This window comes from Aulonocara stuartgranti (assembly GCF_965226115.1).
Source record: "Aulonocara stuartgranti genome assembly, chromosome: 2".
NCBI classification, from domain to species: Eukaryota; Metazoa; Chordata; class Actinopteri; order Cichliformes; family Cichlidae; genus Aulonocara; species Aulonocara stuartgranti.
Window position 1 is genome coordinate 16,819,885 of NC_138940.1, and position 14,161 is coordinate 16,834,045.

Here is a 14,161-nt window from a genome sequence, read left to right on the forward strand (position 1 = left end):
TAATTGGTGTTAGAATTCACCGCCATGGGTATTTGTGCCTGAAGTGGGCAGATCATGTTGGTTTAGGGTTAGCTGCTGCTGAGCTGGAAAGATTCGAGAACTGGGGACAAAAAGTTTCCCTGTAGCTGTTTTTGTAAAGTCTGATATTCAAACAGCCTTGAAAAGACCATTAAAAGTAATGAAATTCCCCTTTGGAGGCTTTCTGTGAGGCTTCCAAATCACACAAATGAAAGGCTGACCAAGGGCAAGGCGGTAATCCCATCTCAGGGCTGAATGGGCTGCCATCTACCACTGTGTGCATGATTTAACTACAGATCAGTGTTGCTGGAAACTTTCACTGAGATTTTATCCAGAAACACAGAAAACAAATGAAAACATCAAATATCAGCAGCGAGCTCATGATGTTTGGAAGATTACGGCGCTGTGTTCACACCAGCAGTGGCGGCTTTAATCCTCATTCAAGCATAAAATCTTGATGGAGAATTAAAATGAAGTATCAACTCAAACATTAGTGCTGCTTAAACCTGAAGCAGTCCTCGCGAACACATGCTGACCATCTTTAGGACCAGACTGGACTCTTACCCCTTAAAGACAACATTCGATGACCTCTCCAGCACCCTTAATGATGAGCTCTGACACCTGAGTATATGCCCATAAAGTCGTGGTTTGATGATCATTAGAACAATTTCCAGGTTTTTCCAAGGGTGAGGCAGAGACCTCCCTCACGGATGCACAGCCAGTCCTTTTGTTCTAAAGCCAGGCCTGAATCAGTTCAGAAATCATGTTATCATCCTGTGAAGAGTTTGATATGGAGGTCACTCGGCAGCCTCGGGTGGCGTCACCATTAACAATAAGTCTTACAACGAATGAAGCGGCTCACACAGAAACGTGTCCTTTCCTGTGCTCGTAAGGTTGAACAGACGAACGACCTGCCAGCCGGGTGCTGCCTGAGGAGCGATGGCATGACAAACACCCAATCTGCCTCTTCATCTGTCTGAGCAACACGACCACGGACGCAGGACTCACAGCTCGGTGGTATGGATCGCTTACAGACAGATGAGCACGACAGCAGGAGAGGGAGACAAACATGGAAGCAGACGTTGGCCTCACACAGGAGCGTTATCTTATCGGCCAGCCTCACGGCGACAAAGCAGGAAAATAAAGACCTGCACTACTATGAAAATCCTTTTCATAGTAGAATAAAGGCCACCTGTTTGAGCTGTTCACAGGCTGAATTACTCAAACTGCTTCATGAAAAAGATCAGAAGAGGACAACGACAGCTCCACACCTGAGCTCAGGTGTGCAAACGGGACAGAACCAACGCGGACTCTCTGAACTAAAACCAGGCGCAGATTAAACATCATCTAATATCAGTCTGTGTGACACTGATGGTGGGGTTAAGTTGGCACATCACATCTTCATGTGATTTCCACTTAGACTGGTCGTCAAACATCACTCAGAAACAGATACCTGCTAATCAATAACATCCATCCATTCGCTTCCGCTTATCCTTTCCAGGGTCGCGGGGGGCGCTGGAGCCTATCCCAGCTGTCATAGGGCGAGACGCAGGGTACAGCCTGGACAGGTCGCCAGTCTGTCGCAGGGCCAACACACAGGGACAGACAACCATTCGCACTCACATTCATTCGCACATTCACACCTAGTGACAATTTGGATTATCCGATTAACCTATCCCCACAAGTTGCATGTCTTTGGACGGTGGGAGGAAGCCAGAGTACCCGGAGGGAACCCACGCAAACACGGGGAGAACATGCAAACTCCACACAGAAAGACCCCGGCCTGATGGTGGAATTGAACTCAGGACCTTCTTGCTGTGCGGCAACAGTGCTAACCACCGTGCACCATGCAATCAATAACATCCAAATAAAATCCTGAAACTGGAGCTGCTCGGACCACACAGCAGCTATTTTATATGATTATTTATATTCCATATAAACCAGTAAGCAGAACAACGTGCAGGAGTTACATTTAACTGTTGTTGAGGAATTTATTGTTAAGTTCTTTTTTATGATTGTTAATAGAATTTATTTCCGGGGAAACACCACTTTTGGGTTCATGCTGTGTTGGTAAAGTTGAACCACAACTGCAGCTCATCAGTGTCGTCAGTGACAGCAGCTGATTGGACGAGGAGAGAACGTCCTTTATTTTGATAGAGCTCATAAATGTTGCTGCCTGTGAGCTCCAGGTCGCCGATGAAACGCTGTTCAGTGTTTGCTAGCAGTAGATAGCATTTAACATGGCGGTCTATTGTGGATGCTTTTTGTTACTTCGTTTTTCAGCAGCTTGGTGGAAACACAGCTTCATGTTTAATGTGCACGTATAACGTTTGCTCGGAGAAACCCCCGGGACAGCTGTAGAGATTTAGGGAGCCTGAGAGGTGCTAACTGAAGGAAGAGTACTAACGAGAACGAGACGTGGAGACAGTGAGGAGGCAGATGTGACGTGATCACAGCAGTGAAACAGAAAAATCGCTTCCCGATGTTATCACTTCCTGTCGCCTCATTGAATGTTTCATCTCCCAGAGTTTAATCAGTGCCGTGTACTGACAGACAGTGCACGTTTCACATGATGCAGCACTGCACATCACAATTAACTGCGTGTTTACGGCGACATCGAGTGACTACAGCGTCTCTTCTGACCTTCTATATGTCAGGACTGAAAATGCTGCTGTGACTTAGATGGCATCTCTCCAAACGATTTTCCAGTCGGATTATTTGAAACTCCAACGCCGTCTTATTAAAGAGTCAGAGCTTTAATTATTGCCCTGAAGTCAAGTCTTCTTTAAAACAGACTCCATGCTTCCCTGGATTGATCACAGCAAGGATGCCGGTGTTATCTGCATGCCTGTCCAAACGCCTTCTCTCGTACATTTATGCTGTCTTTTTGTTTCCTCTATCAACAAAATCCAACACACCTTCAGACCAAAGATGCATGATGTCCATGCTGCATGATGTAAAGTGCAGCACTGTTAAAATCCCTAAAGTGTATTGTGGGTAAACGTTCATGGATCACATCAGTTGGCGGGACAGGTGGCTGCTCAAAAAGACCTTTTGCTTCCATCTGATACCAGGATCATCTCATAGCCCTGCTTCCTCCTTTTTTTTAATGCACTCAGTGTTTGGCTGTCTAAATGCGGCTCACAGCTGTGAAACGCAGAACAGTTCACCTGTTCGGCGGAAGAGTTTGCAAACATCGCACACTTTAGGTCCTGAAGGAGTTTTTGAAAATGTTTGAAGGGTCTGGATCACAGACGAAACTGAATTTTAGTGGAGTCATCCTTCTGTCTATTCGTGTTGAGCTAGAAGAATCACTGCGATAAACCCCAGGAGCGTCGGATCTAATGACATTCTGCGCTGCATGAGTGCTGCTGATAGTCCTGCTTTATTCTCATTATTAATGCTCACAATCAGATGTCCAAGAGCATGCTGAGGTTTCATCAGAAAGTCTCCCAGTCCCCCAATTCAAACCAACACTCACCCTCATAGTCCAGGTCCCAGTGGTTTTTCCTGATGGAGTCGTTATCAGAGCTCGATGGCGGCCTGACAGGAAGGTTGGGAGCAACGCTGCACACGACCGGCCCCTGCGTCTTTGGAGACCCACCCGCCGACGAACCGATCTGGCTGCGTGGCCGTAGCGATCTGAACGGTGTGTGGTCGAGGTCATTGGTTGGACCAACCAGCGAGCTCATCTCAATGGGGTTGACTTCCTGGGAGTTTGCTTTCAGGCTCTTGGCCAGACTGGACTGTAAGTACCTGCAGGTGAAGCAGCTGACGTTAGAGATTTAATAAGATCTGATGGAATATGTTGACGAATAACTTCAGAAATAAAAACTCTTACCCGTTGGAGTCCTGGACGCAGATGGGTTTTTTCTTCTTCTGCTGAACATGTCGTTTCCTGATGCAAACAAAGACGCCGACCAAGAAGACTAATCCGAGCACACCGGCACCAATCTGTATGATCTCCATGTATCCAAACGATGGATTGACCTGAAGAACGGGAAAATGATTAAAGTTTGATCTGCTGCCACTGAAGAAGAAAGAACATTAAGGTCATGTGTGTCTGTCGTCATGACTGACCAGAGGCAGTGGCTCGCAGTAGATGGCACCATTAGTGACTTTACAGCCGAACCCTTGAGGACACTCGTTGGGTGAACAGCCTGTGTCTTGGCACCTAAAAGGTTAAAGGGAGGAACATTAAAGCACTTTCAGAGGATGGAAAACTAAAATATTCCAAAAAACAGCAAACTGTGAGTGAAAAGAACCAAAACTCTCATTTAAACTTTGCACACCTCACATTCAGTTTCGTCTCCTCGGGCACCTCTGGACTGATTTTCAGTCCTGTTCTGATCTTTTACATCCCAAAAGCTCACAGAGCAAATATCAGCTTTAGTTTCAGAAGGACCTGAATTTCATGTGACTGTGTCCACAGTTTTTAACTTTGTAAAAAGAATTTATGTTGGAAATGAAATGAAAAAATGATAAAAGATTCCGGTGATAGCCGCACACACAGCAGCTCCTGTCCCTCCTCAGTTGGACTTCTCTGCTGATGAGACTGCCCAAACTCCAGAGGTTACTCTTTGGTCCTGAAGCCTGTCTGAACAAGCGCTCATTAGCGGAGAGGAGCACAGAGGTGGAGGTTAAATCAGTGATGATCCTATAAGCTTCAAAGCTGGCATGGGCACGAAACACCACCCTGAGACCCTGCTGGCACAGATCTGATTGGTGAGTGCTGGAGTGGAAGCACTCACACAAAGCCGGCACTCTGTTTTCCATAAATGTGCCCGCAGCTCAGTTTATTTCCCCGGTGCTCAGGTCCCCCGCTTTACTTCACTCAGAGTGTATCCCGGCAGCGCTTTGCAGAGAAAAACATGTTTCCTGTTATTATCTGAAGGAAGACTTTGCTTTGGAGACCAGAGGAACGTTTCTGAATGTCTTTGGACACTCTAAATAAAATGTCCTGTTGTGTGCTGCTGTCCACCACACACGCTGGTGACAGCTTGATAAAATATCTCTGCATGTTTTCCTAAAGCAAAAGTACGCCGCCTGCAACTACCATTCAGCAGTAGCCATTTTTCATTCAGCGAATTAAACCAAACCCACCTGGAAGAGGGACGGTGGCTCAGAGCCGCGGGGATCGAAGCAGCTTTAATGAAAGGAAGGAGATGCAAATATGGCCGTAACTCTGTGGGGGGGGGGGGGGGGGGGGGGGGGGGGGTGAGCTTGTGTGTGTCAGACTGGGTTTTTTGGTTCGTGTTTATATCTTTAGTTTCAGTTTACCCTCAAAATGTCAATTTTAGTTGTTTTTTTTATTAGTTTCACTGCTCTATAAAAAAAAAAAAAAAGCCCAGAAGTAGATCAGTTGCAGTGTGACTGCAGTCGCTCTCAGACAGATTGGCAAATTTGAAGGTTTGCAAATAATCATCATCTAACTTATAAATGCAGACATTTACCAACATGTTGCAGTCAGTCTGCACCCCGTCGCAATGCAATCAGGGGTTCGACTCAGCGGGTTGCAGACTGGGTGTAACCTGATTGAACTCGAGGGTAAAAATGAAGGTCTCGATGCACCGAAGTCACTTTGAAGACGGCGGCTGACTGTGAGTGGTTGCAGACCTGGTCTCCAACTCTGAAGTGACCATTACAAAGGTTTAGTTTTCAGTTTAGTTTCAGTGACTTGCTGTGTGACAACACTAGTTTGTTATCACTGGAGCATATATCACCCAAAACACAATGCTTTTTGCACAGTGGCACATGTGCAGCAGCTGCTCTCTAAAGCAAATATCTAATCAGCCAATCACGTTTTAATGCTCAAAGAGCTTGTTGCCATGGTCTCAGGACCTTGATGTTGAATTTTCTCTTTCCTCTTCTGGATTATTGTTGCAGGATCTTAGTTCATGCACTTGAGTCTTGGTCTCTCTTTTTGGTTTCCACCCTTTGTCTGAGTTAAGTAGTTATCACTTTTGCCTGTTTGTTTGGTCTTTGAGGACATTTTTAGTTTGGTCAGTCCTTAAAAGTCAAGTAGATGATCACAAACCTGCACACTATAAAGAGGATGATGCGACAGGAATGGATCTCCATCACTCAGGGCTGGGGCCAGATGAAGAAGTTATGAAGAATAAGGATACACTCTGTGCTTACATTGATTTGAACGGCAAAGGCAGGCTCCACTGTACCTAATAAAGTGGCTGTGATGGTTAAAAGCATCGGTGAATGAGGTGTGTGTGTGGACATGTGCCTACCTTGCCTCAGGGTTCTCACGCGAGCAGTTGCACAGGTAACCTTGATCCATGGGCATGCACACCCTGCCGTGGGTGCACGGCTGGGAGGCGCATGGGTTGTCGGTCAGCTCGCATCGGGCGCCGTGGAAGAGTCCTGCACACCTGCAGCGCGGCTCTGCAGAGCAAATAAAACACCCAGACATCTGAGACAAGAGCAACTGATCAAAGCCACAGCGAGTCTCCCCTACAGGCACGAAATAATCAAAGCAAAGGTCAGCAAGGTCCGGCTGGAGAGTGCAGCACCTTGTTGATGTTTAAAGGGAAAAATCGTGCAAGCTTTATTCTCCCACGGATAACTGGCAGAAAATAGCACGTGGAATTGAGAAGGCAGCAAAAATCATGTTTCATCAGCCAGAATCAGAGAGGGAAGCCACCAGGATGAGGAAGCAGGGATCAAGGACACAGGCTGAGATCACGACTCTTCCATTATCATGTGTCTAATCTACAATCTAAACTGACTTCTGCACATACACCTGTATTTGTCTTAATCTGCGAGTCATAAAAATAAAGCTTTCCTGATTTGTAAACGACAGGAAGCAGGGGAGGATTTAGGGTGGGGCTATGCTATGATTGACATGTTGATACACTCGTTTTTACCCAACCGGTCTCTCAGATGGGGTCACCTGATTGTTGGGGTTTTCTCCTTAATGTTGTGTTTACCTTACAATATAAAGTGCCTTGAGACGACTGTTGCTACGACGCTGTGAGATGGGGACAGACAAAAAATCATATTTGTTTCAACAGTTTCATAAAATGTTGCAAACTGAACGTTGCCCTGCAGCTGTACTGAGGCTGATTCTTCATTAAAAGCTTAACTTCCACCACCTGCAGGCACTAAATTTTTGTTTTTTCCTTCTAGTGATGAGATAAAAATGACTGCAGGGGCAAAAACAGCAACTTTTTTAAGTTCGAATCCTCCTCAGAGGAGGAGCAGAGGAGGACACATGGAGCTGAACCTCCTGAGGAGAACCTCAGCTCCAATGGGTGTGGGTTCCTGCTGAATCCGCACGTCGGTCCATCTCCTCCTCCTGTGGTACTTCACTTGTTCTCCTTTAGTACTTTAGTTACTGAGCTCACATTGTTTGTTTGTTTGCTTTAATCTAATTTTATTAAGTCATCATAACAAAAACACTAATTAAACTATGATAAAGGAACACACACTGTGTGGTATTTCCTTATGTTTTGGCACATTTTTCCTGCTTTTATTTTGGCGGGCTAAACTGGAGGCTGAGAGGAAATTAAATGATGTAAGAGCCCTGAGCTGGACTCGGGACTTTGGCCCTGAAGTGTGGACATTTGTCTGTTTCAGGAAGTTCTGTGCACAATCTCGAAATCTCTGTTTTATTTTTTTACTTTCAATAAAATCTAGTTTTTGGCGACTCACCCCCCGTGGCGTCCTCCTCACAGACACCTCCGTTCTTGCAAGGGCTGCTGTCGCAGGCTCCTCCCCCGCTGCAACACTGGTACACCCCAAACACCCTCCTGCTCCCTGACCCCCTCCATTCCGCCGAGTCGCCTGTTCTGATTGGCTCCCCATTGAGCTCCAGGCCCTCAAGGCAGCCGCTGAAATTATGTGGCTGTTGGTGGAGCTCTGGAGGAGAACCAAAGAGCAACGCTCCATGGGAGCGCAGCATCTGGCACGGCTCAACTGAGGAGGCGGACACCGGATGCTGCCCGTCCAGGGTCAGCCTCAGCGAGGAGGAGTTGACCTCCAGCAGGACGCTGTGCCAGCGACCGTCTGACACCATATGAGAGCCAATCGGCAGTGAGGCAGGGGTGGTGGTTCCACATCTGTACCTGAAGAGCAGGTCTCCGCCGGCCAACTGAGGGAGGAAGACAAAGGTCAGTGAGACACATGCACGAAAACCAGAGAAGAATACGTCCGACTCAGTTTTTGAGTGTAAGCCTTTGACTTGTTATTTTCTTTCTTTCTGGGGAGAAGAAACTGTTAAATGAAGAAACAACATTATTTAACATTATTTAACCACCGACATCCTGCTTGGAAGCAGCTCTGACATTTAATGCTCCTTTCAGATTCGTTTCAGTGGTTCCATCACTTAGTGTTTTGTAGTTTGTTAGAAAAAAGTCTCAAAATGCTTTAAATTCATCTTCCTTCGTTTAGGCGCTCGTGCTGTGACTTATGTTTCAGATTTTGAATGAATGCCAAAAATATTGGGTCAAAGGTCCTTCACTGTGTCATGCTGTGCACTCAGCGTCCTCTCAGAGTTTCTGTATGCTCAGCGTTCCCAAAGCCAGGTCATGTTTTCTACATGTAACACCATGCTACTCCAACTTCCAAGGAGCATGGATGTTTTGGCCTCGCTGGTCACCGGAGGCATTATTGATAGCTGCTGTGTCTGTTTCGGCGTGCTCCTGTCTTTATTTGCAGCCCTCTAGAGCGTTCAGGCCGTCCTCTGGGTGATGCTGCACTGCTCTCTATCGCTGCCGCATGTTCTCTCTGCTTTCTTGTGGCAGTAAAAAGCTTCAGCAGTGATTCATATCGGAGGGGCCGGACCTGCAGGACTCTTCTCATGGATTAATGACAGCCCACGGGGCTGAAGGAGGGAGCTGAGGGCTGAATTGTGCTGCTCGTCTTTATTCTGTTAAATGTACGTTCCTGTGACTCTGGGTGTGATTTATGGCAGCCGTGTGAGGGAGATGATGCACTCGGGCTTTTACAGCACCAGCGCAGCATAAGTCGAATCCCGCTCCTCAGAGACTTCAGCTCTGCAGCATCGTGCTTCACGCCTCTATATATCACATCCTGTCAGTGCTGCTGATAAACTGGAGAGTGCCCGCAGCGTGTGATGTGTGTTGCGACTGCACGCAGGCAAACTACAGCGCTGGTGTCAAACCGAGACAGAGAGGGAGAAGGCCGAGCTCAGGCCAAAGAAGGAAAACTCAGCAATCTGACGCGCTTCAAACATTAAAATAGAAGTTTCCAATTTAAAAAAAAAGGAAAAACCCTTGGACACACCCCTTTCCCTGTATGGTTCTTCCTTCCCACAGTTGCCAAGTGCTTGCTGAAAGGGAGTGGTCTGATTGTGGAGGTTTTGTGTAGTATTGTGAGGTCTTTAACTTACAATACAAAGTGCCTTGAGATGACTGCTGTTGTGATTTGGTGCTATGTTAATTAAAGTGAGTGAATCGGGGCTGGATTTCAGCTTTGCTCACACTTGTGATCCTGCGTGTCTTCACTTGGATGGGGACAACAGAGGTATGTATGAAACTCAAAGAGGCTCCTTGCATCAGGACTGACTCTTGGCTTTGAGAAGAGCTGCACAGCCAGGAAACTGCATACCTGTCCAATTGAGCTACTTGACAGAGAGTGTGCATCCTCACATCCTGGATATAAATCCAGTGTTTTTAAGGAACGCTGGTCTTTAACAGTCTGCAGATTGCAGGTGATGTTTCAGCACCTGGGAGAGAATTTTGGGAGGATGAAAGGCAGCAGTTCAGACTGCTCAGAATCAGGCTGGCTAAACGGGCCAAGAGTCTGAGAGGCTAAAAGCTGATGTCACTAACGCGATGTTTATCAGGAGCAATGCTCTCACATTTAGCATAAAAGTGCATTAACTTTTGTTTACTCTCTTTGGGGATAAATAGTGACTCAACCTGGGAGACATGTAATTACATTTTCACTCATGTCGTCCTCAGAGTATTGGACATATTCATCACTGTCTGCCCTGCACCTGATCAAAATTCAGCAGCACTGAGAAAAAGCTGCAAACTCCTCCTGAGGGAGACGCGACTGTTTTCCAAATATGAAAATTAATAATCATCCATTCAGTGTTCGTGAGCATTTGCTCAAACACTAAAACACACGAAGACCATCCAAGCAAGAGCTCCCACCGACTGTTAAAATAAACACGTTTACAGCATGACAGAGAAACTGTTCTGGTCCCTGTTAATAGTTTCCCCCTTCATAACAGTTCCCTCTGTGCCTGACAGCTGGGTGGCGGCACCTCCATCCAGCTCCTCTGGGCAGCTGTCCCTACACCTACTTACTCACGCATGTGTGTGTGAGTCTTTGTAATGAAATGGACAAAGACACACACAAACCAGGGACACCCCACGGATGTTTTCTGTGGCCTGCCTTTCCTCCTCCCATGCACTGATGTTGATCTTCCTTAAAGAAGGATTTTCAGTCCTGTTGCTTCCTCACCATATGAAGTCCTTAGTCTTCAGTGTGAAGGTCCTCCTTCTAAACCAAGCCTCTTCAATGTTTCCGTAGGAATTTGGGTTTTATGGGGTAGGCTTGCTAACCCTACATCACAGCCTTCTCAATTCTCAGTTGTTCCTAAATAAATATAATCTCCCCAGAGTTTCCTGAGCACGGCCCAGGCTCCTCCCAGCTGGACAGAAAACACCTCGTCTAAGAGGCTCCAGAGTGATCAAATGCCACCACCAGCTCATTCTGCAGGTTGGAACGCAGACAGCTTAGCTCTCCTTTTCTTCAGTTCTGTAAATCGCCTCCTCCGCTCTGATTGTGGAGCAAAGTGAGCAACAGAAACCTCAGAGCCTCACCCGCCGCAGACCCACACTGGTGGAATTTAATAAAACAAAGGGACGACTGCTGAATGAGACTGTGAGCAGGATTCCCTGCTGCTCTCTCACCGCGATAAAAGCCTAAACTGACATTTCAGGCATTTTGTGTCACTGCAGAAACACCAACTGTGTATGGAGTGTGTTCACTGACACTCCTCATCACACAGGAGTGACAAATCACCTCTTCCTATTCTACACTTCTCACCCTGGCAGCTTTTCATCCACATGCTCACACATTTTCATTTGAAAGGAGCCGATTCCAAGCGCATGCATGCAGAAGCAAAGAAATTAATGGCAGCAAACAGGTCTGAAGGTGAGCACGCATTTCCTGTCCCACAGGTGTGAAAGCTGACAGAGAATACTGATGAGGTGTGGAAGAGTACACTCATACAGTCCGCTCAGTCCTCCCGGGTAATCAGGTGTATGAATAGCGCCTCGTATGTTCAGGAAGTTTCTCTGAACCAAACCCAGGTGAGGGAGCTCTCGCTGCTCAGAAATTCCTTTTGAAGCCATTTCTGCTCATAATGAAGCGGGCAGGGACCAAGATCCAAAGCCCAGGAGGGAGAACGCTGGGAAAGGCTGAATGGTGCTTTTGAAATTTCCTGAGAATCAGAGCGAGTGAATATTGAGCCGGAGAGCTCATAGAGGAGGAAAGCCCAGGAGGGGAAACATCATCAAACCAGGTTTGGGTCATGAGTTATCTGTTCAGGTCTCATTGTTTTCAGTCAGCTTAATAAAGCTTCCTGTACTGCTCCACGAAACGAGGCAATAAATGTTGGAGATTTTTCTTTTTTTAAGTTCAGAAACTTACAGCCTGTGAAACTCTGCAGGTTTATGGTGATATTTTTGTGCCACTATCCTGAGCGCACGTAAAAAAAATTTGAGCGCACGTAAAAAAAAGTTTGCAGGTGCAAGTGTTGCATTTTGAGGAGAAATTTAGCGAAGAAAAGCTAAATTTGAGTGAACAAAATTCATTCCTGCGTGCAAAAATGTATTTCAGTGTTTGCTATTATCCACACACACACACACACACACACACACACACACACACACACACACACACAATAGCAGCCCCTCTCGCTCAGTTTTTGCATTTGTAGAGTTACCCAAGGTGAGTGTTGTTGTGATCTGGATGTGAACTGATTCCTGCTCCACACTCACACATCGAGATGAAATACAGTTCCTACACAGACGTGCACGATAAGCAGCGTGCTCGCATTTTCCTCTTTTACAAAGTCAAGCAGGTAAGAAGACGTGTGTGTCTCTATTGCTGCTCTCCTGAGACACAAAGAAAGAAAACTGCAGCATTTGGCGGAACAAGGATTTCTGATTCCTTCATTCACAGGAAGTTTCCCCTGAGCTGGGCATCTCAGCTGGCAAATGTTTAGTAACGTTGTTTGACACTAATTTAGCAGCAGAGCCGCTGAGTTGATTTAAGGCGGGTCTCTGTGGGGACCGTCGAGTGAGGCTTTTCATCCCAAAATGTTTCTGTCATGGTCCGACAGCCCTCGCCTGGATGCCTGCCCATGTGTTATTGTGTGCATGTCGCTCCCTTCCCCTCTCTCCCACTCTCTCTCTCTCTCTCGTAACGGGATTGTTTACCTCCGAGCTGTGACGGCATTCCTGCGCAGAGACTGGCCGCACCTGTTGTTGATCGGAGCCGACCAGCTGTAGCCAATTATCCGCCATCTCCCGGGCTGCCTACTTAACAGGGCGATCGAGCTTCGGTCAGCGCTGGATCATTGTGTGAAGCACGGTAGAGCAGCGCGGATGGTTTTTGTGGCAGTTTACGTTGATCTGAGGATTGTTTAGTTACTCCGTGTGTGTTTGTGTGTTTGCCACCAGGAGGGAAACGGAGAGAGAGATCACGGGAGCTGGACCGCCACTCGGGATTACTGTTTGGAAGGAGTCACTACGTGTGTTTTCACTTATATACTGTTACACCTTTACCGCACTGTAAATACATCCACTGTCTTCTCCCAAAGGAGTCCTGCATACGAGTCCTCTTTTCTACACCTACCCTGAAAGTTTCCAGCTATGATTCACAGATATGACCTGGTGCTTCACTTCATCCCCACTCACATCATCGTAAATACCGATATTTGATTTGCTCCTGTTTGCCGGCCGCCGTGTGTGTGTGTGAAGTATCTGATACCCGCCGAGCTGCTGGTCTGTGTTCTTCTCACTGTGGTGAATCTGGGTCAGTCCGCCTGTTTTTAGACGACGTTGCCTTCTTCGGTGTGAAATTCCAGCGATGTCCCGGACCTCTGTGAGCTGACGAGGCAGGCCAGCGTGAGAGTGGAGTTTGTTGTAGAGATGTTCAGCTTTCTTTAGTCACTGCTTTGAAATAAAACTCCTCACCATCATGCTGGTTCTCCCGACAAATCGAGAGCATATCGGGTATTCCTTTCTTGTATCTCTGCGTGACAGGTACTTTCATGTGCTCATGTCCTAAATGCCTGATTGAATTTCAGAAGCGGTTCTGAATCGCAGACCTGCATGAAGCTTCTACGCTGGCTGAGGAGGCGCATGACGCAGGTCCCGGTTTGATCTGGTCATGTGACCCCTCTAATCCGCAGCAATGACTTTAGTGTATTTAACGAAGCCACTCAAGCCTTTCTGTGAGCTTCTCTCAGAGTCGGAATAAACTGGAACGAAGTGCATTCTGGGTAACCTCTCACACAAACCCCTACACTGCAACAGTGTTCAACAGGATCAGGCAGACATAGTTCATTGCACACTTCTGAAACAGTGAGAGCTCTGATGTGTTCTCAGGAAGACTACATCAGTTGTAAAACCAAAGATGTCCGGCTCTCTGATGACAGCACCGCAGATGCATCCATACCTGTAAAGCTCCCCAGCCGGTGCTGCTGTTGGTGGACACAATGACGCCCTGCTTCTCGATCGTCTTGAACCTCAGTGACAGTTTGAAGTCCTGGTTGTCCTCGTCCTTACGGTGAAGGTACCTCAGGTAGGACCTACTGTCGAACCTCAGCGCCGACTCTGAGACACAAACAGAGGAAACACAAGCAGAGGTCACACACAGAAGAATGAGCTGGCCAGGCGTTTGCCTGGTTTATCCTCTCCTGAGTAAATGTGCTAATCATCTGATTTTTATTTTTGGATGACTTCTACGTATTCTGTCTTTCGGACTTTAACCGCGTCAACCATGAGGGTGCCACCGCGGCGAGCTTCTGAGATCAGGAATCTTATGTTTGTCTCACTAAATACCTGCAGAGCAGTTCTCACCAAATCAGCTAGGCATCCACTTATCTTTAATAATCCTAATCTGTGTTAAAAGGCGCGGCTCTTTT

At 46.9% G+C, this 14,161-nt stretch overlaps 1 protein-coding gene across 2 annotated transcripts in view; it reads right to left on the reverse strand.

Moving 5' to 3' along the window:
* fat2 (FAT atypical cadherin 2) overlaps window positions 1-14,161 on the reverse strand; it is a 92,754-nt gene that overhangs the window by 5,656 nt on the left and 72,937 nt on the right. For both annotated transcript variants that reach the window (XM_082550953.1, XM_082550954.1), the window contains exons 23-28: window positions 13,693-13,850; window positions 7,684-8,122; window positions 6,261-6,414; window positions 4,099-4,192; window positions 3,860-4,008; window positions 3,500-3,774 (exon numbers count right to left, since the gene is read on the reverse strand). In XM_082550953.1, the coding sequence (XP_082407079.1) occupies window positions 3,500-3,774; window positions 3,860-4,008; window positions 4,099-4,192; window positions 6,261-6,414; window positions 7,684-8,122; window positions 13,693-13,850 (1,269 nt within the window). The remainder of the gene's footprint in view (window positions 1-3,499; window positions 3,775-3,859; window positions 4,009-4,098; window positions 4,193-6,260; window positions 6,415-7,683; window positions 8,123-13,692; window positions 13,851-14,161) is intronic.